This window comes from Dromaius novaehollandiae, chromosome 18 (genome assembly GCF_036370855.1).
Source record: "Dromaius novaehollandiae isolate bDroNov1 chromosome 18, bDroNov1.hap1, whole genome shotgun sequence".
Lineage (NCBI taxonomy): Eukaryota > Metazoa > Chordata > Aves > Casuariiformes > Dromaiidae > Dromaius > Dromaius novaehollandiae.
The window spans coordinates 7,702,994-7,729,304 of NC_088115.1; the positions used below are offsets into that span (position 1 = coordinate 7,702,994).

General features: G+C 40.6%; 1 protein-coding gene across 6 annotated transcripts in view; it reads left to right on the plus strand.

Moving 5' to 3' along the window:
- The window catches only part of TNRC6C (trinucleotide repeat containing adaptor 6C), a 348,388-nt gene extending 325,588 nt beyond the window's left edge, over positions 1 to 22,800 (plus strand). For 5 of the 6 annotated variants that reach the window (XM_064522528.1, XM_064522529.1, XM_064522532.1 and 2 more), the window contains 13 exons: positions 2,083 to 2,232; positions 3,570 to 3,716; positions 4,171 to 4,290; positions 5,697 to 5,780; positions 6,112 to 6,343; positions 7,845 to 8,012; positions 9,317 to 9,508; positions 9,663 to 9,806; positions 12,731 to 12,847; positions 15,363 to 15,557; positions 16,941 to 17,011; positions 17,749 to 17,888; positions 19,674 to 22,800. In XM_064522528.1, the coding sequence (XP_064378598.1) occupies positions 2,083 to 2,232; positions 3,570 to 3,716; positions 4,171 to 4,290; positions 5,697 to 5,780; positions 6,112 to 6,343; positions 7,845 to 8,012; positions 9,317 to 9,508; positions 9,663 to 9,806; positions 12,731 to 12,847; positions 15,363 to 15,557; positions 16,941 to 17,011; positions 17,749 to 17,888; positions 19,674 to 20,040 (2,127 nt within the window). In that variant the 3' untranslated portion in view covers positions 20,041 to 22,800. The remainder of the gene's footprint in view (positions 1 to 2,082; positions 2,233 to 3,569; positions 3,717 to 4,170; positions 4,291 to 5,696; positions 5,781 to 6,111; positions 6,344 to 7,844; positions 8,013 to 9,316; positions 9,509 to 9,662; positions 9,807 to 12,730; positions 12,848 to 15,362; positions 15,558 to 16,940; positions 17,012 to 17,748; positions 17,889 to 19,673) is intronic. The other variant, XM_064522530.1, reaches the window with a different exon arrangement.
- Positions 22,801 to 26,311: the final 3,511 nt, after the last annotated feature.

Genomic DNA, 26,311 nt, shown 5'->3' on the forward strand with positions numbered 1-26,311 from the left:
GACCGACTAAAATACCGCATGTGAAATGAAGTGATTTCGGTTGCATTTGTAAGAGCACAGAGCTGTGCAGCACAGTTGGCACCCTTATGAGAAGCTCAAATTAAGAAATGAGAACCAAGTGAATGGTGGCAGTTGTAAGCTTGCTGTATTATAAGCTGGCTCCAAAAGATGTCTGCTGGAGCGCGGCTCGGAGCAGGCTTTCGAGCGAGCTGGCCTTGCAGCCAGAGTGCTGCTGCTCTGGAAATTGGAAACCTGAATCTCCAGCGTGGCTTGTCTTTCATCTTCCCAAGCACTAGATAATTCTAAAATGAAAAAAAAAAGAATGACATGGGAATGTATTAGCAATATTTGACTCAGTTGGGAGATGACATTGGTCTCTCATGACCAGTACCTGCGCTTGTATAGGAAACAACGGCACCTGAAAGAAAGAGCATGCAAGAAATTATTTTCGCTTTAAAGGGGGAAGGATCAAATTGTAAACATATGTCCGTGATGTAAGGAGAAATCCTTGAACCTGTTACTGTCAAGCAAGCTGCAGTTGTTTGCAGAGTGTGACTGATGTCCAGTAGCATGTAAAATATCTCGAGCTGAAAGGCCTTGGGGATATCATTAGAAAATGTCAGCGTCTCCCTCAGGATAGCTGGATACGATGCCAAGTGTCGCCGTGCCTGATCATAAAGAAACTTTTCCTTTGCATCAAAGGATAGCCGTGGAGAACATACTCTTTCAGGGTTAACTTAGAACACAACATTTACAGAGAGTGCTTAGTGCGTTAGGTCATTTGTTTGGGTATCTGGTTAGAGGACTGATCTGGCTTTTTTAACAAAAGCTGTTTTTCAGTATCTCTCAGTCTTCTGGGAGGTTGGGTTTATCAGTTGAAATAACCTAGCTCCTCAGCTATAAAAAAAGCCTCTCTTTGGCAGTGAAGAGATAGCCTTAAAAATATCTGTCCAGCATGAGGCAAATTAAAGATTTTTTTTCCCCTGCATAGTTTTGGAGCTGCACTTGGTGCGCAGTGTCATTTGATCATGCTTGCTGCAGGCGTCGCAGACATCAAAGCCCAGTCTGACACAGAAGTCAGTGCCCCACTGTAATAATGGCTAGATTTATACCTGTTCGGCTGGGGGTTGTGTGATTTATTTTATTTTCTGACTTGCTGTTTGCCCCCCCCGCAGGGGCCGCCTTCTGTGGATCGTGTCCACATTCGCCCCTGGCTCCTTACAGCTGGTTGATGGGGGGGGGGGGCTCCTCATCTGCTGCTATAATCCAGGCTCTTCCTGGGGACGACAGGCTGGGGGAGGCTGAGGCAGTGTCTTACCCACCTTCTTAAAAAGGCTATGCAGACAACCTAACAATTATTGCTTTTAAAGAGTTTTGTGCTCTATGGATGCATTGGAGAGTAACATTTCAGAGTGCATATTACTCAGTGCTACATGAATATTCAAACAGGCTCATGTGTCTGGTTTGGAAAAGGAGAGTCATGCAAAAATGCTTTTTTAAGAGCAGAGCTATGATTTGGAACCAAATACGGACCAGTTTCAAATAAGCTTATCTGTCCTTTCCCAAGTCCTGCATTAGCAAAAGCGGTACGCCATGTGTTTGTGCTCCGCTTCGGAGCGTGCACCCAAGTAACAGCAGGCTTCCTGGAAATGTGCTGAGCCTCTTCCCTTTCCACCCTTTAATCCGGTGGCGAAGAGGAAGCACAAGGGAGGAGGAGGTGGCTACATGTTAGCTCACCGCTTTTGCTTGCTGCACTTGCTTTATATTATCGAGCCCAAATTTGAGATGTAGAGTCCCTCCCTGCCTTCTGGAGAGGTGGCTGAGGGGGGACATGCATTTGTGGATTAAGTGCGACAACGTAACGAAAAACAGTACCTTAATCCTGTTTCTCTTTTTCTTCTTCCTTCACCCCATACTTTTCATTCCCTGTTATTCATACCTCTTTTTTTCTTTTTCTTTTTTTTTTTTTACATTTTTATCTTTTTGTTCATCCACGCCCTTTTATATTTTCATGGGAAACTGTTTTGTGCGCTGTCTGCTCCTGGGCGCCGCACACAGCTCACCCTTTGTTTCTCCAATCAGGATGGCGGCCTAGTGGAAGAGCCCACTACTTCACCATTTTTGCCTTCACCAAGCCTGAAGCTCCCCCTTTCAAACAGTGCACTCCCTAATCAGACCCTGGGCGGGATTGCCTCAGGGCTGGGCATGCAAAACTTGAATTCTTCTAGACAGGTAAGGCTGCTTGGAGAGACCGCAACTTGCCTTTCAGCTCCCGGGGGCTCACAGCTAATGCCGGTCGCTTCCCCCTTTGGAAGCAGTGGGCTCAGAGTGAAAATGAGTACAAAATACTTGTTCACGGGGGAAAAAAGGGTGGAGAAACGGCCTGCTGTGTAAATATTTCACTCTATAGGATGTAAAACAAGTGCTTAGGTGCAATTAGCCTCCTAATTACATGCAGTCATTGAGAAGAGACTGTAGTGTTATGGATTTATACTGCTGAACTCTGTAAAGCCCTGCGTGATTGATGTGAGCTTTCTTTTTTGGAGGCGTTGCTGATTGTCACAGAGTTAGTTTAAGGCGGAGGCGCTGCTCTGGTTCCTCTTTCCTGGCCAGCTGATTATTCAGCGATGAGATGGCTGAGAGGCGATGGGTCTTTTTGTTCCTACCGTAACTGTCAAGGCAGCTCATAGCTTTAACAGGTGGGGAGAAAGCAGCTGTGCTTCTAGCACCTCTGGTCACCTAAAACATTGTGACAGGAGGGATGCTGTGTCCCTGCGACAGAGCACGCTGAAAGGGAACGAAAGGGAAAGGAGATGGAAGGGAAGATTCCTAAACGCTAAGAGACAGAGGCTGATTCATAAATACTAAGAGGTCATAAACTCCTGTTGATTATGAAAAGGTTAGTTTCGTCATAAAATCTAAGTACCAGCAAATATAGGAAAAAGCAACACAGAAGAACTCTGTGTATCATTTTGCTGTGGCTTTGATTACCTATATTCTTTTTAGGTTAATTTAAATGTAGTGAAATTCTTAGAACCACTTTTCTCAAGGCAGTACTCATCCAGCGCTTGCAGCCCATTACGCATATCTCTGAGAAGCGGAGACAGCACTAATATTGTGCCCATTATCAGTGGCTTTGTAAAATGACTGCGTACAAGAACGGTCTAGATAATTTAACATTTAGGATGCTGTGAGTTTAATGACTTCATTCTCCTACCCCTTCCCACGTCAATACAAAGACATTTGGCAAGTACTTTTCGCTGTTCATCTCGTGACCCTCTAGGGTTGTGCATACTTATAATGGAAATCCTCAGCTTCAGCTGCCTTCAGCGCAGACATCTGTACAAAGTTTTGGCAGGTTTGGGGTGCTGTGGGTATACAGTGATCTTCGGCATGCCTGATTCTAAACCTGATAGTCAATAAAGCTTCCCGCAGAACAGTCTGCATAAACTGCTTTCTTTGTTCATGCCTCTCATAAGCATGGAGGATGAAGGCTGCACAGATAAGTAACTTCCAGGCTGTGTTGGATGGTGCACTTAAATGGCAATGTCTTTCTTGTCCTGTTGTAGATACCGAGTGGCAATCTGGGTATGTTTGGCAATAGCGGAGCAGCACAAGCCAGGACCATGCAACAGCCGCAGCAACCGCCAGTGCAACCTCTTAATTCATCCCAGCCTAGTCTTCGTGCTCAAGTGCCTCAGTTTCTATCCCCTCAGGTTAGATGAAACTTCTTCTTTCGTGTTTCCCCTTTTCCTGGAGTTTCCCTGTGTGCTTTCTCTTCTCCTCCGTATTTGTTCTGTCATGCTCTCGACTCTCTGCAGCCGCTGTTTCCTTGCTGTGTCTGTTGATTTACTAGCTCACAGGCATGGTACGTGGGTAGGATGTTCTCATATGTTGTCTGTGTATGCAGATTCTCTCCTTCCTTTTTTGCAACAAGCAGTATTTTTAGAGAGCTGAGGGATTTGTTCTCTGCTTTTTTCTGTAATGGACATTTGGCTATGGTTATTAAGATTTGTTTTTTTGCCTCTTGTTAATTTTTTGACAGTTCATGTACAAACTCTGAGAATAGCAATACTATTCAGCTGATATCTTGTGACTCTTATTTATAGTTTACATGGTTGTCAGTTTTAACAGTGAATATATAGTATTTAATACACCTCTCTTTCCCAGGTTCAAGCACAGCTTTTGCAGTTTGCAGCAAAAAACATTGGTCTCAACCCTGCACTATTAACCTCGCCAATTAATCCTCAGCATATGACGATGTTGAACCAGCTCTATCAGCTGCAGCTGGTAAGTTAAAAGACGTGGTAAATAAGCTCTAAATCAGAACTGAAGGCATGAAGATAATATAGGAGACCTGCTAACTAAATTCAAAAATGGAACTGACAGATCTTTAAAACAAGCCAAATGGAGTTTTGTTTGGTAGAGTTTCTTTTTAAAGAAACAAAATCATGTTTTTTACCTCAGGCTTTATAAATAGTCATTTGTAGAATAATTATCCTTTAAAACTAATTAGTGAAATCTAAAAGTCAGTTGTCGTCATGCTGGTATGAGTAAGACAGTATATCCTCAAACAGCACTAGTCTGTGTATTAAATGCCAATATATCTAACTGACTGACCCACCGTGAAGCTTCTGTGTACTCTGTCACAACATAACAAGAGAGAAATTTTGGCAGCCTTAGTCAACTGAGTTACCTGAAGAACTTCATTCGGTTACCTTAATAAATAATGAAGTGTGGGATAAATTTCTTTTAATGATGGAATCACATCATGTGCTAAGAACTACTTGTTTTTGAAATGTCGTGTACTTCTGCTAGATTTAGAAGTAAAATGATTGAAAAATATGTAATCAGATTTTATGATTTTTTTAAATCAAAACTGATATATCTTGCTAACATTACATCAGTATTTGCTAGAACTGAATGAATATAAGATTACTGTGGATGACAAACTACCTTAGTTGCTAATGTTACCGTGATAGTTGTTGAAGCCTTTTGTTAGTGTCTGTTACGACTATTCATTTTTGATCTGCTTGCCCAGTTTTGAGGAGAACAGTGTTGGTCTCATACCGGGGTGATAATTAGGCAGTACACAGCTACTTGAGAGGTACCTGTGCAGAACTCAACTTATGTTTTAAATTCAAGTCATCCAGAGAAAGAATATCTTGAAAAAAGACTTTACTGCCCAATTAACCACATTAAAATTGTGGAATTTTTCTGGAGTAAGGCTGCATTTAATGTAAATAAGCTTGTTATTACTAATATATGATTTAATTTTGATTTTAAACTGATTAAATGCTTTGTGTTGTCAGAACTCAACATGAACAAAACAAAACAACATAATACTATAGAAATACAATAAATACTAATACTTGTAACCCCCTTATTTTTTCGCTTTTTGTCTTACAAATTATTTGTGAAAAATCTATTTTCTGTCTTTAATGAGCAGTCATTGCTGACAAACTTACCCATCGGTAGTTTCATTTTCCTGTTTGGTTTTCAAAAAAAATCTCTAGACTTAAATACATTTTATAATATATTTATTACAAGACTGTTGCTTTTACTTCATTAACAGTTTTCAGAAAACTCCAAAATTTGGGTCTTTTCTATTTTATAATTTACAAGAGCAGTTCAAGCAAGCATGTTAGGCTTGTTGTATATGGTTGGACCTCTGACCTCTCATTCCTGTCTCATAGGCGTACCAACGTTTACAAATCCAGCAGCAGATGTTACAGGCTCAGCGTAATGTTTCCGGACCCATGAGACAACAGGAGCAGCAAGTAGGTGTAACTGCTAACACAGTATCACCATTAGAGTTTGATTTCAGTAGCAGTAAGAGATTGTACTATGTTGTACCAAACTAGCTAAAGTATTCTTAGAAACAATTTACACAGTGCATGGTTTGAATAATGAAAAGGAAAGAGTACTAGAATAGTAATGCTGCTTCACAGCATTCATTTATTGGAAGAAAGCTGTTCAACTCTTAATTCAGTCAATTTTTGTTTATAAAGAGATATCTGTTGTGTTATTTCAATGTAAAAAGTGGCCCAAGAAGTCTAGTGTCCTTTTGTTCCACTGTGGATTTATTCATTCTTTTTCTTTTGTTGCCAGGTTGCACGTACAATCAATAACATGCAGCAGCAGATCCAGCAGCACCAGCGCCAGCTGGCCCAGGCCCTGCTTATGAAGCAGCAGCCTCCCCCTCCACATCTATCTTTGCACCCCTCTGCAGGCAAATCAGCCATGGATAGCTTTTCACCCCATCCCCAGGCTCCCGGCCTACCTGACCTGCAGACCAAAGAGCAACAGTCTTCACCGAACACCTTTGCTCCTTACCCTCTTGGTAAGTGTCCTTCATTAAAGCCATTCAGTATTGAAAAGGCAGAGTGCGTGTCTTTCTTTCAGTGTCTAACTACTTTGCTCTACAGTATAATAAATTAAGAAATAGAAAAGTTATGTTTATTAAATAACATGAAAATGATTAAAATCGTAGTAGGTGTAGGTGTACATGTCTATCTGGTAGCTGTACAAGTGAGCCATGTTTGCTCACTTACACTGCCTCTGAAGAAAGAGAGTAGTGCAAGTGATTAGATGTTTCAAAAACGTGACAGGTGAAGAAAAATGAATATCTTTGGTCTTTGTAGTCTAAAGAGAGGACTGAGGAGACATGCAGCAATCTTCAGAAATTTAAATAATAGCTTCAAAGAAATCTTGCATGTCTACTGTGGCTGATGCAAGAGGTAATAAACTTTTGTTGCATCAAAGGAGATCTAGTTGAAGATTAAGGATCACTTATTTACTCTAAGGAAAGAGCACTGGAATAAATTGCCTGGGAAGGCTCTGAAATCTTCATCACTGGTCATTTGTGGTAGATTAGACAGATCTGTCCAGTATGATTTCAAAATAATTGATCCAACTTTGAGACAGGTTGAACAGAGTAACTTGTTTTCTGGGATTGTTTGGTGTATGCCATAGACTTCACTTACGACATAGGGGAATTCATGTAATCTCTTTGTGCCATTCTTTATGCTCTGTACAATAGAATTGCCAAGCTTTATCTGCCTTGTAGCTGTTAAACAGGTAACTAACTGCTATGGGGAGCTGTTATAGCAGGAGTGCCAGAAGGCAAGAGAATTTATGAATTAAGGCCAAGACTAAGAATTTCTTATCGTATTTCAGCTGCCTGTGATCTGCTAACGTTCATGATTATATATCTAAAAGGATCCAGGTTCTTATCGTGGAAACCTATCAGATTTCTTCCCTAAATACCATGTATATATTAAATGAAAGCATAGTCTGGGTGATTTTATTCTCTATATTCAAGTATATAACCAAATAGGATAATACCTACTCTGATGAATAACTGGTTAGTTAATCACTTTGGGGATTTTTTTAATGTTGCTATCAAAATAAAAGGATCTGAAAGATAAGAGTGTGCCAGTAAGACTTTAGGAATACTTTGGTTTAGCAATGAAATGCTGTAAATTCTTCACTAGTTTAAACTTTGCATTCCAGTGAGTTCCTACAGAATGCCTTTTCTGGGACAACTGAGGAGACTGAAAGTAGAAATACTGGCAGCATTAAAATATATTTGTATGTGTTCCCCCCCCCTTTAGCAACGTCTTAATATTTTCTGAATTCATTGGAGTTATATTGTAAATTGGTTTTCCCACAAAAGCAAAAAATTCTAACAGCAGACTGAAAATGTAAATTACTACACATACAGAAAAATATTTGAAAATCAATGTTTAATAATACCTTTAGCTGGATTTTTAACCGCAAAAACTTTATTTTTTTTAATCTGCCAGTATGTTATGTATATCTTATGACCTATTTCACCTTAGCTGGACTGAACCCGAACATGAATGTAAATAACATGGACATTACTGGTGGTTTGTCAGTGAAGGACACTTCTCAGTCCCAGTCTCGCCTTCCTCAGTGGACTCACCCCAACTCAATGGATAATCTGTCTAGTGCTGCTTCTTCGCTTGACCAGAACTCCAGCAAGCACGGTTTGTCGCATTTAACCTCTGTGTCTGTTTGGCTTTTTGAGACTTGAGTCACATTGGAATTGTAACTTTATTTAAGTTTTTTTCTTTCAGACTTGATAAATGATTGCTACAAAGCACCCTTTCAGGCTGTAATATTTTTTAAATGGTTTCTGTAGTCACACTCAACAGTAGGCAGAAATTCTTGCAGTTCTGTCACTCCCTTTGTGCAAAACTTCTTTTTTCATTTGGTGAATTTTCCTGCTCAGAAAGCGGGATTTCAAGTGAAACAAACCATTAGTGCTGGCAGTGTACGCAAACAACTTGCATAAGCTTCCCCTTACTCCAGATCTGCAGATCCTTGTTCCAAAAAACTTACCATTGGCTTTCTCTCACATTTTTTCTAATACATCTCAATCAAGACCTCATCAGCCTTTCACAGCCAGTCATGTACGAAGGCATGATGGATTATATAATACATAAAATATATATATACATTGGGAGGTAGGAGCACAGACTTCATAGTCTCCCAGAAGTGATTGCTAATCTGTTGTGCTGTTAGTCTTTTTTTTCTCTCCTGGCCAGGATGAGCTGCTTTTTAAATAAATAAATAAATGCATGCACACATGCACATGCACACAAAAACCCACCTTGTTTCCAAAGAGTTTCCCTACATTAGTTTAGAAAAGCATTAAAAAATATGCTTTTAAATGCATTTAACACCTTTATCCCTATCAGCATCCAATATCCTGAGTCATTTTTTTCCTAGTTCTTTTAGAACAGGATGCTCCGTGAACTTTACTATATCCTGTTTTTATTATTAGCAGCACGACGTATTTTACTGAGCTATGTTTTTTTATCCTGCAAATAGTTGTACTGCTTATGCCAAATTGCTGTTTAATAATTTGTAAGAACATAAGAATGGCCATTTCAAGTCAGCCACCCAGCCAATAATGAATATCTAAGGAAGGATGAGAGCAGGGCATGCCTACAGTGATATTTTTTAATATGCTGTCTCAGCAAATTCCTGTTTACAGTCATAGTAATGATTTGAATTACTTACTGTCTTTTTGGCAGTGAACTAATCTGAATTTCTTTAGCTAACTTGAAAGCCTAGATCAATGTACCAGCGGCATACCCCACAGTTGTAATTCCTAGTAAGGCTGTAGAAGCTGTTAAGTCTTATATGCTGTGTTTACATTTTTATTTTTTTTAAGCTTTGAAATAAAGAAAAAGGAGCATAATAATCAAATATAGGTTCAGAGGAAATTCAATACTGAAAATCAATGCCACTCCTAAACAAAGCCTCTCCATTTCATTCATTTCAGGTGCTATCCCTGGAGGTTTAAGTATTGGTCCTCCGGGAAAGTCCTCCATTGATGACTCTTACGGCCGGTATGATCTGATCCAAAACAGTGAGTCGCCAGCCAGTCCACCTGTAGCTGTTCCTCACAGCTGGTCACGTGCCAAAACCGATAGTGATAAAATTTCCAATGGCTCCAGCATAAACTGGCCACCAGGTAATGAAACACAAAGCTTTCATGTTAAGCTCAAGTCCTTAAAAACTATTGTTGGTTTTATTTATTGAACCTTCTTACCTTCTGATATACAAGAAGAAATCAGAATGAAGAATTATGACCTTATATACTGTTGGTTTTGTTATTTTTGCAACAGAATTTCATCCAGGAGTGCCATGGAAAGGACTGCAGAACATTGATCCTGAAAATGACCCTGATGTTACTCCTGGAAGCGTTCCGACTGGGCCCACCATAAACACCACCATACAGGATGTTAATCGCTATCTTCTCAAGAGTGGAGGTAAACACACATGCTACTTTCACATCCGTGTTTACTTCCGTTTTCTTCTTTTCAAAAAAGTTGACTTCATGTATTACAGTTGTAGTATATTTTTGCATGTAATCCTGATCTGATAATGCTTCCGCTACTGAACTTTCACTGAAAATCCAGAGATGGGGGACTACCAAGTTCCTGTTTTTTCCATGGGAATGTGAATATTTTTGTATTGGGAAAGGCTGTGAGATTTAATATAAACTTTCATGGTCATTGGAAGTTCTCCTACCCTGTATAATTCCTGACACTTTGTTTTGCACAAGATTTTGCTCCACATACTGACCAATTTCTTACCCTATATGAAGTATTCATCAAGTCATAATACTTAAGTTCCACAGTTGTTGCTGAGGCAGCAAGCTGCTGTCACATGCAGTTGTTGCCTCATTAAAAGCTCAAACAGAAAAAGGAATTGGACCTGTGTTAACCCAAAAACCCTTGAAGAAGAAGGTGAATTAACTTGTAAACTAGTATTTCTCAACACTATTTCCATTTCTTTTGTCCCAGTAGTGTTTAGTCCAGAATGAAAAGGGTGTTCTCTAAAATGATAAATCAGTAGGGCAATGCTACTTACCAGCTAGACACACTGAGAGTGGATCAAAGGACAGATGGCTTGGTTTAATTGTGGTCAGTATGCCACAAGAGGCGAGTTATCTGAAGAGACGTGTCTGTTAGAGCACTGTAGTATGCACAGGAGGTTTCTAATCAGGTTGTCAGAAGGCCTTGTCAAGATTAAAAATGTGGATTTTGTTATAGTAGCTACATGGGTGATATCAGCACAGCTTAAAAATCAGAATTGTCCTTGAAACTGGTTTCCAGCTCTGAACTTGTTAACTTGGGTGAAAGCATATACAACCCGAGGGAGAGAAGGCATGGGTTTTCATTGCCTGGAATAATGTGGAGTTGCGTCTCTCACCAGCTTTGAAACTGCCAGAAAGGAATCTTTATTTAAGCTGAAACATCAAGTATTTATGTACATGGGTAATGATGAATTAACTTTTAAAGACCCCAGTCTACTTTCAGTTGCAGGCAACCTGAAACGTTTGAAGTAATCTTTACAGTGCTAAATGGAAAAGAACAAAAATGTAATTCAGCCGAAACTGAGATCAGATGCATCTAAGAAATTCTCCCTTTAGGCCAAAAACATAGCATTGCAGAGCTACACCTATATTTTAGATGATAACTACTGCAGGTCTTACTTCCTTATAGAAGGAAAATGCACATTAGCTCTGTTGGTATATAATCTAGCTATGGAGTGAAAAAATAATTAAACCCCTCACAGAATGTCACTAAAGATGGCCTTTGCAGAAGTAAACGGACCTCCAAGAGACAAAGCCCTGTGAAAAGCAGCGACTGTTGAGGTCCATAATATGCTTCCTTTCCTCATCAGCTTCTTATCTTTTTAATGTAAATAATATAATTTTAATTAAAGTGTCACTACTGAATCAGTGTTTTGATGCGTGTATAGTCTAGGTGTTTGCTTTGCATAAAATCCTCTGCATTCTTGTAAGCACTCCTTCTTGTGAGACGGGGGCTTTCATGGCATGCTGCCAGGAAGAGACCGTCTTCGAACGTTGCACATCCTGCAGCGCAAATATTGTGTTAATGGAGCTGAAATCCATCCACAGGGCTTGGCAGCGGTGTATGCCGTCCTTGCGCTATACGTTTAGGAATACACAAAACCTAAGCTTAGGTTTGGGTTTGGTTTGCCCCGATTGCTAGCAAAGCTTTACAGGATCATCTGCTATGAGCTAGAAGTCTTAGTCAAATGAAATCAGAATCCTTTTCAGCACTGTGAGCATATGATCCTCTGAATCTGGTACAATTCCCTTACCCCCAGGCTTCCAGAGAGGTTTCTGCCTAGGGAATAGATTATGGCCAGGAAAGGCCCCGATACATAGTTATTTTGCTTGAGACTGATGTCTGTTTTGGCATGTCCTGTGGGGCCCAGTAAGTCTGGATGAGGTAAAGTTTGGCTGGTTTCTGTTCCAGCTGAACGTGTAGCCCATGTTGTTTATTTAGCTCTGAGGGATGAGATTGTCCTTTTACATCCTCCCTTCTACCTCAGTACCTCACTCTCTGTCTTTTTCCAAAGAACTTTCCTATTTTTATTAGTCGGTTAAAAATGTTTCGGTATCACTGTATATCTAAGTATGTCAGTAATGATAAGTCACCTGAGATATACACATAATTTTTGTTGATGGCTAGAGAGAATACTTCCAGCCCTTCTGGTCTTTAAAATGAAGATATTTTATTTTATGTTCAGTTTCTTTCATTTGCTGCCAGTAAGGAAATTGTATGTATGCCTAGATAGATCCTCAGATGGTAAATGATTTACCAAGACGGTTTCAGGCTATTTCCTTTAATGTTACTAGTTTGGGAACAGATTGCTAAAATATATCCTTGCTTTACCATAAGTCTGCAGAAAATAAAGATCTTTGTGGGCATTAGAATGTAGAAGTGCTTACCTCAAGTAATTTAGGACAAATCACCCATGGTAAGAGGTTAGTTTATCATATACATATATGCTCATCTACAGTTGCCATTGCTCAAGTCAGCTGGTAAAGCACCTTTATAAATAACGCCTGTTCCTTGAGACTAAACAGTTTATCTCTGATATTTTAGAGTCATGCGTATTAAAGGAAATGCAGGATTTGTCTTCTGCACAGGCAGTAATACATGTGCCACTGTGGCAGCTTTCTTTTCTTTTCCACTAAAGACTTCTGCTTCACTTTATCATGCTTTCTATAACATTTCATTCCTAGACTTCAGAGACCAGGTTGATTGAGGAAAATAACTTGCATGGTTTGTATTTGCACGTAACAGATTTGCATATGTCACACCAAACATCATTATGCCCATCTTTCTTAGTTGCTTCTTTGCTGGTTCTGCAGGGTCATCCCCAACATCATCTCAGAATGCCACGCTGCCTTCATCGAGTGCCTGGCCGCTTAGTGCCTCCGGCTACAGTAGCTCTTTCAGCAGCATTGCATCCGCACCTAGCATTGCAGGTACGAAAAATGGCCTTTCTACTTTCCCATCCCTCTGCATTCTGAGAAAAGGCCCTAGAAAGTGCTCCTTCCCAGTGATTACGCTAGTGCTACTGTAGACACAAGCACATTTTTTTAGTCCTGTGGTAGGTAGGCAGCTCCTGGCAGCTCATCGGTGGTGAGCATTGTACGGTATGCCTGGAATTGTGCTAAGGAAAAATATGTTTATTCCACATAGTGCCACATGCTGTCACTCTGGGTTGGCTTCTAGATCTCTTAATGACGGTTTCCATTGCAACTTTGAGGAGGTATGTTCTAATCTATAGGACCTCGGTAGTAACACTATTGTTAGACCCTTCCAGTAAGAGCTGATCTGAAATTATTGTTAATAAATTCACTTTCAAAAGCGAAACATCTTTTGACTTGGGAAAAAGTTTGGTAGTACCCCAAGGAGGTGCTCTGTTTGTGGAGGGGGTTTGTTTGTTTGCTTGTTTTTTGTTTTAGAAAGCTTCCTAAAGAACAGGTTTATTTTGTTGGTGTGTCCTCTTAGTTAAGTAGATTAAACACATGTTTAAATGTCTTTAAATAGTCAATCCAAAGCCTGATGCACCCTTACATGCCTGAGCTCGCAGATGGTCTAGATAATGTGACTCGTCCCAGTCTTTTTAATGAGCTCTTTATTCTGAAGCATTGCTCTCTGCAAGTCACAGAAACTTTGGTTGCTAACTGGCTACCTAAATATCTAATTTGTCCCATTATAAAAGTGTGCAGGGGCTGTAGTGTGGACTGTATTATCAGTTTTGTATTTAATCAAAGAAAACCCTCCACTTCGAATAAATAAAGCTGCAACCTCCAGGTCAAACTGCAGAATGCACTTCATTCTCTCAGAAAACAAAAAGCTTTTGTTTGAAATGTTTCACTCCAATGAAAGCAAAGAAAATGAAAGCGGTGGCTTGCTTTTCTTCTAACTGCTGTGTATTTCTGCTTTATTTGCTATTATTTTTTGCAGTCTCATCTAATCTTTGTGTTAACCCCATGAGAAGTAGTGGCATAGCAACATCTAATCTGTGGTAATGTGCACGTATCATGCATTGAATTGCAAGCTGAGCTGCTCCGAGTTCCAAAAATTAGGCTTCTTCTTTCCCGTGCCCCCCTTTTTTTCTCCTGTTAATATCTCAGTTGTCATTGTTAAATGCTTTTTGTTACTACAGTTTGCAGAAGGATGGAGGACTCGTTGCCCTCTCACTCAAATTGTTATAATTCAATATGAAATCATTGAGTTTAGATGATATAAATAGATAAACAGATGCAATTTTTGAATGTTTATGTGTATAACTGAGGCCATGGTTTGGCGATTGGTAAATTAGGCTCTAGGGCTGCTAACAAAAACTCTGTGGCTAACTGCAAAGCACTGATTTAAGCTTACTCTGCCGATTCAAATCTGGTTTTAAAAAATTTCACGAGTCAGTTTTGCATCTTGGACTTGGGCAGACCAAGTCCTTCCTGCAGCTGACAGAAAAGCATTGAGCCAGCATAAACACAGTATCAGAATATCTGCTGTGGCAGAAGGCGCGGCGCTGCGACCATCTCAGTCCCATCCGGTCACACATGTGTTAGTGACGGTGGGAATGTGCTGTGACAAGGCAACTGGACTCTCCACTTTCAGAACATGTGGTTGTTACAAGGAAGAAAGGCAGGGATGTGCAAGTCCAAAGGTGAAGTATTTCAAAGGGGTTTTGTTTCAGTATCTATAAATGGACTCAGTTTTGTGTGCAGCTCTGAAAGCTAATCTGTACTTTTTATTCTCATGTTTGTCCCTTATTTTATAAAGCTCTGATTTCACAGGAAGAGTAGTAGAAGAATTAAAATACTAATTGGAGAAATAACTGACTGAACAGTAAAAATTTACAAAGGTTGGCAGACTGAGATGTGGTCTACTCTTCTGAGGACTTCAGGTTTTCAGAGAAAACTTGGAAAAAGTGTATCTGTCACTTTCAGTATTCAGAAATATTTTTTATACATTCGATCTTTAGAATTTTAATACTAGATCAGAAGAACAGTCACATGTACTAGTTACTTTATATTACATAAAATGAGTTGTGTACAAAAAGCGGTTAAATTCCATTCAACCTGTGAGAGAGAGAATTTGGAAGTTTAATTTTAATAATGTAATGTAATTTTGATGAAATTACGTTTCAAATACTTAAGTCTATCCTCTGGTCTTTTTTCTGGTATCTGGTCTTTTATGAGAAAGAGAAATAGTAGGAGATAGAAAAGGGGGACTGTATAATAAATGGAGCAGGTATTATTAGATTGATTAAATACGAAATTATTTGAAAAATGTAAATACTAGTATAAGTAAGTTAAATGTAAATAGGATTTATGTCACTGATTTGCTGCAGAGTGCTATTCCGTTTCTCTCCTGCAAAGATGGAAAAACACAGCTGATGCAGAAACCAGAAGATTACCCATCCTATTTAGTTTAATCCTTGTTGCTAACTAAAAATACACAAATTTATTTTTTTTTCTGTTGCAGGTAAATTGTCAGACATCAAGTCGACATGGTCCTCTGGCCCAATCTCTCACACACAAGCCTCTCTATCCCATGAACTATGGAAGGTACCCAGAAACACTACTGCTCCTACAAGACCGCCTCCAGGCTTAACAAACACCAAGCCATCATCTACTTGGGGTGCCAGTCCACTGGGTTGGACCAGCTCTTACTCCTCCGGTACGTCTGACTTCTGTATTTTATACTAATGCAGGGCCTTCATTTTGCAATTGTTTGCTTTTTTCCTCTGTGTTACAGTGGGGAGGCACCCCGTAGTTTTGTATTAGGCTGCGAGTACTTGAGGTTCAACACGAGCAGAGTGTATCTGCTTTGGGGATGGAGCACAGGTTTGTTTATTTTACCTGGGATAGACTGTAAATGAAAATGTCATCAGTCAGGTGATCATATTAGTAATTTTACCAATGAATTACCAAATAATTTCACTCCAACTAGGATTTCTTTTTCATTTTCTTAATTTTTAAAAAGATCTTTTGGATACCTTTGGGTTTTTTGTGGTATGAGCTATTGAGTGCCTATAAGGCTTCAAAATGAGTGCATCAACCCAAGGAATTATACATGGAGCACGGTTCTGGAGCATGGATGTGAAGCATTTAGGACCTGAGGACATTGCAGGGCTCTCAGGGAATGTCTTAATTTTTTCATGCAGTCTCTTTTTTCAGGTGTGATTATTTTGTTTAATTACAAATTGGGGAAATTATGAACATGGCTTTATAAATACCTACCACGTTTGTTTACAGAGTATTGCCTGCTCCAAAATAAATATTATACCTATTTTATCAAGCTGACTATTTTATTAATCTGCCCTCAGTGAGCTGGGAATTGAATGTTCTTCCCTGTTATCGCCATTTGTTTTGTGTCTGCCTTTTTTCATTAAAACCCCACCTGGTGGGCAGATAGTGCTGGTGCCAGGATCCTCTCTGGAGCCGGAGTGTGGTCGCCCACGTGACCGGAGAAGTACTGCGGTTTTTCAGATGCCACCAATAAATGTCAAGCCTGTTCAGGTTCTCACTGTAAAACACCAGGCTGAAATTGGGAAAGGAGGTTTTGCCAGTTGTATCCTCGTTATCTTTAATCAAAACACTGACAGTGCTGAAATACCTGTTTTGAAAGTGTCATATACAGTAACGTATCACCGGCAGGGCAGCAGAATGCTGCAGTGCTGCAAAAATCTTTAATAGCAAGCAGCAATCTGAGCTTGGACATCTGAATAGCTTTTAAAAGGTTTCTTCGAGTTTAATTCTGCTGTAACCTGCAGATACAGTTTGTGGCAGTGACATACCTGCATCCGCTTTGTTTTCTAGTAGCTATTGTGGGAATGTGAAAAATGTCACAGGTCTTTTAACACAACCAGCTTTTCATTCACCAACCTTTCATTCCAGAGAAGACAATAAATCAAGATGTGGGTAAACCCTTGTTAAATTTGTTTTTAATAGCAATTACACTTGCATTTCACAATTACACTGTGTTGCAATTCCAGGTACATTTCCTTGTTGCCATGTGCTCTCCATATCATGGCAAAACATTTTGTCTGTGATTTTGTAGGTTCTGCATGGAGTACTGACAGCTCAGGAAGAACGAGCAGCTGGCTGGTTCTTCGAAATCTCACACCCCAGGTAAATACAATTATGCATAGCTAGGTATGAAAAGCAACCTGTCATATTTAAGAAATGGTGCAAAGAACGCTTATCAGCACTTATCAACCTTGGTCGTTTAGTTTATTTGAAAGGAAAATACATTATTCTGCATTCGTTACGAGTGTCTGTCTTCTACAGGGAATCTGTAAAGCTTTTACAGTGAATCAAATATGAACTTTAAGAGTATGTAATTAGTCATTCATTGTACACTAATTATGCTTGTATGTAAGTCTGGAAGTGATTGATATCTTACGGCAGATTCAGAGATTTAAATCTGCATTTCCTGTGGGTTTTTTATTTTTCTCTTAAGTCTGTCAAATCCTCTAGTCCTCCCCATGGTATCATTCATTCATAAGGAGGAACATAAGCCCAAAAGCATTGAATGTAGACATCTGAAATGATCTAGGAAAAATTTTTAGTTATATTTATGAACAATTTGTTTTTCCTTTGACATATCTGTAGACTTTTAATGATAAATATAATTAATATCGCCTAAGCTGGGAAATTTTGTGCACTGGACTATAGAGAAGTCTTGAAAAGACAGGATGTCTCACTTCTATAAAGACAGTGATCAGTCTGTAACTAAAATGATCTTGTAGAATGATATTTTTCTTTTATGTGTACTTCTTCTTTACTTTCAGAATTGTTTGGTTAGCAAGTGTGGCAAGTAACATCACAAAAATACAAATAACCATTTTTCCTTCCTCTCTTACCAGATCGACGGTTCCACGCTGCGGACGCTGTGTTTGCAGCATGGCCCTCTAATAACATTCCACCTGAACCTGACGCAAGGGAACGCTGTGGTCCGATACAGTTCCAAGGAAGAAGCAGCCAAGGCCCAAAAGTCTCTGCATATGTACGTTTCCGCCCGGTCTTTCCTCTGTTACGAAGCCAGTTTTATCTCAGAACCTATTTTCTTAAGCTTTTGTTTGCTGGGATTCAGAACTGATCACTAGGTAGTTTAATCTGAATTCGGAAATTACCTAATGAGAGAGCTGCACAGAGGAATAAAGTAATTCCAGGCTGAATACACGTACACTACTGAATGAGAGGTCATTAAAATAATAGGTATTCACCATTAATAACGTGCTCGGTAAGGGTCTGTCACCCCTAAGACTTCTGCAGCAAGGATCTTGAATTCTTTAGCAATCTAGACATTCCAAGCTAGTAAAATGGGAAGGTTTAAGTCAATTTAAGTTAGTTGATTGTAATAAATTTATGTGGCCACTGCTTTTAATTTCAGTATTCTTCAGAATTTGTATGAAATCAATTACTGACATCATAGAAGTAGGAAAGGATAGTTTTTGTCGATGGCCTCCAAACAAGAGGCTGCAGTCAGGGATGAGGGCCAGAGCCCCATCAAACTTCCCTGGTGCTTGCTTACAAACAAGTTTTTGTTTCAACAAAAATGTAGTTGTTAATATACATATTCTGAGTTTCATACCATGCAGTGGTGAGACTGAACTAGAGAATCTGGTGGACAGTGCTAGGTAGCTCTGTCTTCCCTTCGTTTCTGGAAGTTCTTGGGTTGCAAAATAAATGCTAGAAGAAAATAAAAGCTAGATTCTTGGAATGATACTGCACCCATTCCCTTAGTCATGCAGCTGCTCTTGTGGTACAGACGCAGAGAAATTAATTTTAAATATCCTGTTAGAGAAAAGTGAGGTTTCAAGAAATAAAAAGTGAAAAAACCTTCAACTTTGCCAGATGAGTGGTGAGTTGCATTGAAGCATGAATCAATTTTCAGAGAACGGCTATTGGAAAGAAGTTCCTAACCCAGCAAGTTGGTTTCAAGTATATCTTTAAATAAAAATGGGAAGAAAGGTTACAAAAGAGTGTGAAAATGCAGAAAAGAGTAATATAACTGTACCTTGAAAAGTTAGTTATAAACATTCCTTGTGATGGGATAAGATTTTAAAAGGTATGAAAGCATGCTTGTTTATTGTGTTTGAAAAAGAAGGGTTAGAGGTCTTCTGAAAATATTTCAAAAGGAAAAAAAATTATACACCTCCTGGTTGTAAGCGTGCTTTGCTCCATTGTGTGAGACATTACTGGATCTGTATTCTTTATTTTATTTTTTAGTAAAGCCAAGTGCCATATTTACCACAGGTCCCATTGCCCAGTGCTCAGAAATAATAAAAGCTTCAAAAAACAACTTTTTTATGCAAAAGCAAAAGTGAGAAAGGAGGAGATGTTATTAGGTGCTTGAGTGTAGACTTGGAATCTGAATTTCAGCCTTTTGCTCTAACTAGAAAATTACCACGGAGTATGACGACTTTATACACCCTGAGGTGAGAGGTGTCCAAATGTTATGTTCCAAAGCACCAGCCAGGGGAAAGAAAAATAAAAAGCTTATTCTTCTAGCTGGTCATTTTAACGTATGCAGCAAATTATTGAATCTATTGCAGGATTTAAGTATTAAAATATAATATATAAAAAATATATAAAATATATATATATATAATAAAAATTAAAATATAGGGAGGGCAAGTTAAGGTGAAGAGAAGAGCTGAGGCTTTGGAAAACACGGCTTCGCGCGTTTGCAGGCGAGTGCCGGTAGGAGTTAGCTCAGACAGCTGCGGATATCGCCGAAAGCGGCGGCAGCCACGTGCTCAACCTCTGTTTTCCGCCCCCCTGCTAGGTGCGTCCTGGGAAACACTACCATCCTGGCCGAGTTCGCCGGCGAAGAGGAGGTGAACCGCTTCCTGGCGCAGGGGCAGCCGCTGCCGCCCACCTCCAGCTGGCAGTCGGGCGGCGGCGGCGGCGGCCAGGGCCGCCTGGGCTCCGGCGGCGGCGGCGGCCACGGGCTGGTGCGCGGCGACGGCGGGCACTGGCCGGCGCCCTGCCTGGGCGGCAAGGGCAGCAGCGACCTGCTGTGGGGCGGCGTGCCCCAGTACTCCAGCAGCCTCTGGGGCCCCCCCAGCGCCGACGACGGCAGGGTGATCGGGAGCCCCACGCCGCTGAACACCCTGCTTCCGGGGGACCTGCTCAGCGGGGAGTCCATCTAGGGGGGAGAAGCCACGCGACGGAAGTTACAATCATCAGCACTAAAGGAGAAACGGAACAGAACAACAGCAACAAAAACAACGGAGCGGAACCCTTTCCAGGCCCGGGCTTGGCGAAGAACCCAGCTTTAACAGATCAGACTGGCAGCCCTTTTTTAGTACCTCTGTCCAATATCGACGATGAGACTGCAGAAGCCCTTGTGAACTGTTAAGGCAACAGTATGGGCGACTTTTGGTCAGTGTCCCGTGCTAATGACAGGTTTTGGTTTTTTTTTTCATGGCTTTTCGTTTTGTTTCACGTTGTCTTTTTATGTTTGTACGGTGATATTTTACAAACCAAGTATAAAAGCTGCTTAGAATAGGTCTATCATGAAGGGCACTTTTCAGAATTTGGGCTGGAAAGGGTTATTTTGTCGAAGCGGGATGGGGAGGGAAAGGGGGAAAAGAAAAGCCTATTTAAAAATGAGCCTGTGACTATTATGCACATTACCGGAGGCGGACCCAGTAATCAGAAAGGGTGAAGTGTGATATTTAGCGCTGGTACAGAAAAGGAAGGAATCTGAACGGTAACCATTGACTGTACAGGTCGAGCGGGGGAGGGCGGGGGGTCGGGGTATCTCTGTGTCCACTACTCCCATGGATCTGCCTATGCACATTACCCTTGTTTCATTACTTTTTTTCCATGTCATTTTTTTTAAATCCCAAAAATCTAAAAAGTTTAAAAAAAAACAAAAAAAACAAAAAAAAAACATATCAAACATGCAAATACTTGAATCCAGCAGGCCAATAACAAAATGTGAACACTTTCTAAGTCTAATTATTACACTTCCAGGTCGGCATCAGTACACAAAAAACAGGCTCTAAGAATTTTTTTTTTGAAGTTCAGACTATATGTTTTGTTGGGACAGACGTGTGTGTGTGTGTGTGTGTGTGTGTGCGTGTGCTTGCGTGTGCGTTTGTGTGTGTGTGTGTGTGTGCGCGCCCAAGTGTGATTTAACTAAAAGTGTGAATTTTTTCCTTTTATTCAGTATATGCTTTTTATTTGCTCATTGGTCAAATGTTTAATTGTTATTAGCTTCTAACTTTGCACTGAGTGTCCGCAGCCCTTCTTGTAGCTAATCCTATAATGTTAAAAAGAAAAAAGAAAAAAAAAAAAAGAAACAAACTGATAGAAGGGGCCGGCGACAATTCACGTGTAAATGTTTACTCAAGGACTCTTACCGCATTTTAAAAATTACAGTGTGTATCTCTGGAGAATAATATGTATATCTACCTTTAGCGGCTTTTTATTGTGGACTAATGCAAGAAAATTATTACCGGAGTATTGCACCGTTTTTTCCATTCGGAATATAAAGTTTAAAAAAAAAAATACTCTTGTTGAACTGTGGCCATAGATAATTGTAAAGAGTGGATAGTTCCCTTGCAAGCAGGAACAGAAACAAGCACTTGGACATAGGTTTTGACTGCTTTTGGAGGAGCCAGGAGTTTTGGCTCCCACCTGTTTACAGACCTTTTTTCTCCTTCAAACTTTAACATAAAAAAGGAATTAAAAAAGAAAAAAAAAGAAAAAAAAAAAGACTTCCATCGTAAAGAAAACTATTTTCAGAATGAAGATATGCTACTTCAGAGCTCTGGGATTGAACAGTGTTGTTGTATTATTCTTTTCTTTGGCCATTGCTGTGTACTATTTTTGTTGTTGTTTTCCTCCTCTTCGTCAAAGTGGCGAAAACTTTGTGATCACTATCTTGCACATGGTGGAAGATGTCTCAGGAAAGCCGGGTTTCCCGAGGAGCAACTCCACACCATTTCATGTATTTTTAAAACCCAACTCCTAGCACTGAAGATATTATTAAAAAACAAAATAAAATAAAAAAAAGACAGTAAGAAAGAAGAAAATACCTAATCTAATGTGTAGCAGTTACATATTTACCAAATAATGGACTCAAAAGAAATAGATGTTTGAAGAGTGCTTTATATATTAAAAAAATTGCTTTATGTTTAAAAAAAAAAAAAAAAGATCAATGTTTTGATTGTTTTGAAAGGAAGAAAGACAATGGAATAACATACACTTCAAGTATGTTTTAAAAAATTATATGAACATTGTGCTCCCTGCCTGCTTGGATCAGGAAACTTGTGCATTACATTTTTTTTTTTTTTTTTGGAAGATTAGCTTTTTAATGGTTTTATCAGATTTAAAGGGTCCTGCAAGATTGCAAATTAACAAAAGCTGGTTTTATAGAGGATCATGAACTATGCACAAACTGGGTTCAAGACTTGTTTTTTTTCTCAAGTTTTAGTAGTGTATTTAGCTGAATAACCTTTCCTCAGAGTAATTGCATCTCATTGCCATTACACGCCTCCTACATATATATTTTATATATATATATATATACACACACACTCTTATATAAAATATGTATGTGTGTATGTGCGTGTTTACATACAATTTTCCATGCTGAAGTTTAGCATTGAGTTGTAGAAAAACTCCTGATATTTTAAAATTGGGGATGAAAGTTGAAATTTCTGTTTAAGGGTTTTCAGGGGGTTGGGTTTGGGGCTTTCTTTTTTTTTTTTTTTTTTTGCCTTTCCTTTTGGATTAAACATGTCTGTAACTCTGAGATTAAAAAAAAAATGTGGCTTTTAATGTTATTTCTCCTCATAGAATGTGATTGTTAAAAGAACATGCACCGAAAGTTGCTTTCAAGAGTACGAAGATTCTTTGAAACTTAATAAATTGCAGTTTTTTCTTGGCTGTTCAAATAATGTGTATTTTTCTTTTCTACAGGGGGTGCTAAAAATTGTTGTTAAATCTGATGAGATATGTCACGGAGAAAGTTTAACTCTTTTAATATTAATGCGAGCTTAGTGTACAGCCAGGCAAATCCCTGCTGTAAGTGTAGTTGCGCACTGTGAGTATGTGCTTGGTGTTGCTGCATTCTCATATGCTCGTACCATTAACGCTTTGCATATCACATCCCACAGCGTGAGGCATAAAAAGCAGTAATCCATTTTTTTTTTGTTGGAACTATTATTTTCTCATTTATTCATGTCTTTCTCTAGCAATATGGTAGACGAATTGTTAACGCTTCGAATAGTGAGAGCCCGGAGGCTGAAGGTGGTGGTCAGTCACTGACTCAGTCACCCCGTGTCGCCTCCTGTTTTCTGGCCCTAGATGTCTCTGGATCTAAACTGCCAGTTAGACTAAATTTTTATGAGGCGGGCAAATAGCCCGTACATAAAATAGGGTAGAAACACAAAAATATTCAGATGTTTGGCCTTTCAGGCTTTGAAGTCAAGGGAGATGGTTACGATAGCTAGCATTAGGGGTGAGGCACAGGGAGTCGAGGAGGGACCCAGGCTTCCTCTGTCTTGTCTAAAGATGAGCTTGGTCTTCTTCCTCTCGCCTCCATAAAACCAGTTCTGCATCTCTTAGTGGTGCTATGGCAATGTCTGCTGAAAGCATGAGATTTGTACCTGCTCTGGTGCCAGGTTTTTGGTGGTTAACAGGTTGTACAGTGTAATTCATTCCACTTCATTTGAGAAGGAACAAAAACCTCCTGTCAAGACCTGGATTAATGAGGAAGCAGTTCACAGCAGTGACCCGCTCTCCGGGCAGTGTGGCTTCAGCCCAGCTTTCTGGCACTGGCCTATCGTTTCTGTCACCGGGATCAGCGGCTTGTTAAACTCTTAATACGACCGACCCTAAGGAGGGAAAAAAACGAACTCCAAAGAGTTTGTGGTTTGCCAGCATATATAATACAGTTGCAAATAATCAAATCTAGATTTTGGGGTATCATCTATAGCTAAAATGTCCAATCTGAAACCTAGTCTGCTAATTTGCCGAGTATCTGACAACCACTCCAGAATTACATAGCTAAATGTTTTTTGGTTTTTTTTACTGTGAGCTGCTTCCCTTTCCCTTCCCTCCCTGTCCCTCATTTTTCTCCTTCATTTGTTTGTATTGAAATTCTTGCAAGAGAGATTGCCTTCTTTTTTCTTTTCCTTCCTCGGGGTTTGCTTTGCTTCATCATTTGTTTGAACAGTTGAAGCCTTTTGGTTTCAGTGTCCTTGGGGGGTTTTAAGTAGATGTCCACGTCCTTTGCAGAGGTCTAGCTAACGAGAGCTCTTGTCTTCCATGAGGCTGGCAGAGGTGGCTTCTCGTAAACCCGATGTACTCTCAAAATTTAGCATGCCCCCTGGTGAATTAAAAGAAATAACAGCTTTGGGGCAAAATTGATCGTTTAGTGTTTGCATTGATTTTTATTTTCCGTGTCATACTCTTTTCTGCTTTAATGATAGCAAGTATTTCTTAAACTGTTAAGATAGCTCCTAATGACAAGGATTATCCTTATGTCTAAAGAATCTTTTTACAAGGAAACATTTTTTGAGAATTTGTGGGGTTTTTATGTGTATTGCATTTACTGTATCTTCCATGGCACTTTCACTGCATGGCTCCCCTATCTTCTAGACCAAGAGAAGTTCTCTTTCCTAAGTGGTCCGAAGCTGTCAAACTCCTTCTTAGTTACTTGTCTAGTTTGTGGGTGGCACTGGCAGAGCAGACTGTTTTGCTGCTTCTGCTCCAAAAATATATTACTGTTCTTGATAATTCAATATATGATTGTGTATGTGAAGGAGCATTTTAATTAAAAAAAATGTATATGGATATCTGTATATGTTAAGAATTATTGGGGTTGGAAGAGTCTGGAAATGGAATTGAAAAACGTGATTTGGGTTATGGGCCGCTCTAGCGTGGAGCGTACCTGTGCTGTACCAGATCAAGGCTTGCGTGGTGACCTGTGAGGACCATCTCACGACCTCGTGTACGAACTGCTGCTACGTGTCTGTTAGCATTCGCACGCTGTAAAACTGCCCAGTGTGCTGCCTGTATCACTGCATCGATGCTGAATGTACGGTCTCGTCGGGGATCCTGTGCAGCCAGGGCCGGGGAAGGGGCGTTGCGAGCAACGGGATAGCGCGAGCGGATGGACTCTGTGTGCAGGCTGCACGGCTGCCGCCCTCCTCCCCACCAGCCCAAGGTAAATGCCAGCTCCCTAAGCGCGCGGCGACGCTCACCATCCGTTACGTTGCCCTTAGCGGCGATTCGAAGGTGACCATGGGCCCGTTGCTGCACCGCACAGGACGATTTTAGCTCCCTGCAGGTCTCCTGGACTGTTTTCCCCAGCTCCTTGTGTCGCTTCGGAGGTGGCAACGTACCCGCGCAACCACAACGTCTCCAGGAGCGGCCACTCTTCTGTGCTCTCGCGTCCCCCCTGCTCGGAAGAGGTCTCTTCCAGCAACCCGCTCATGCTCCTGGGATCCGGGAGCGGCGTCTCCAGTGCGCGCCCACCCCGTAGCTCTCCCGAGGGAGGACAGCCGGCTGCGATCCCCGTGCCGCAGCGGGGCCCGGGGGTCTTCCTCCGGCGGATGCACCCACGCTCTCAGGTTAACCATTGCTTGCTGCAAGCTGCCAGACCGCGCGCTCAACTGGCCCGTCCAGCCCGCGCAGAGACGGTGAAGCCGGTCATTCAACCCTGCTCGCTCTCCCGCCGCCGCCTTCGCTCCGATGGAAGGGGTTCGCTAGACCTGAATGTGACGCTCGGCCCTGCGCGTGCCCCCCGTGTTCGTTTTTTACTGTCCGATGCATTGGAAACGAGTTGCTTGTACATTTTCTCTGATGAAAACGTGGTCCCAGTGCAGTCATGACTTCAGGGTTATTAAAACGTTACAAAACACAAGCTGGAAGATTGCTTTGCTTTCAATAAATATCACTGGTAGCAGAGGTGGCCTGCCTTGACATAGCTACGGAGCTGCTGGCTGTTGATGAAAAACCCTTTCTCCCCACCACCGTCCCATCTGCTAGCTACCTGTAACCTTTAGGTGCAATCCTGAGTTACAATTAAATAGAGATGAAATAGGCTATTGTTTTAAATGCTCTTCTTTTTTTTTTTCAGGGGGATGAACTCGATAATTCAAAACTCTGCCGGATTCCTTTATAGTTTCTCCGCAGTTCCAACCGCTTTCCCCAATCCCTTTGCTCACTAATTATATAGGAAAAATGAACTGGAGAAGATGAGAGCTATCTACAGACTGTTGGAGAGGAGAAGACTCTGTTTCTGGTTTTGCAGCAGGTCTCGTTGTTTCCGTCACAGTACTAACGGCTGCTCGCTGCTGTGTTTGCGCCTCTGTACCCCGCAGGAGCAGGAAAAATCCCTCCAGTCTCAAAGAGAAGCAGTGGCGGGGGAGTAAGGCAAGGCGGTGGTAAGGGCTGGGAAGC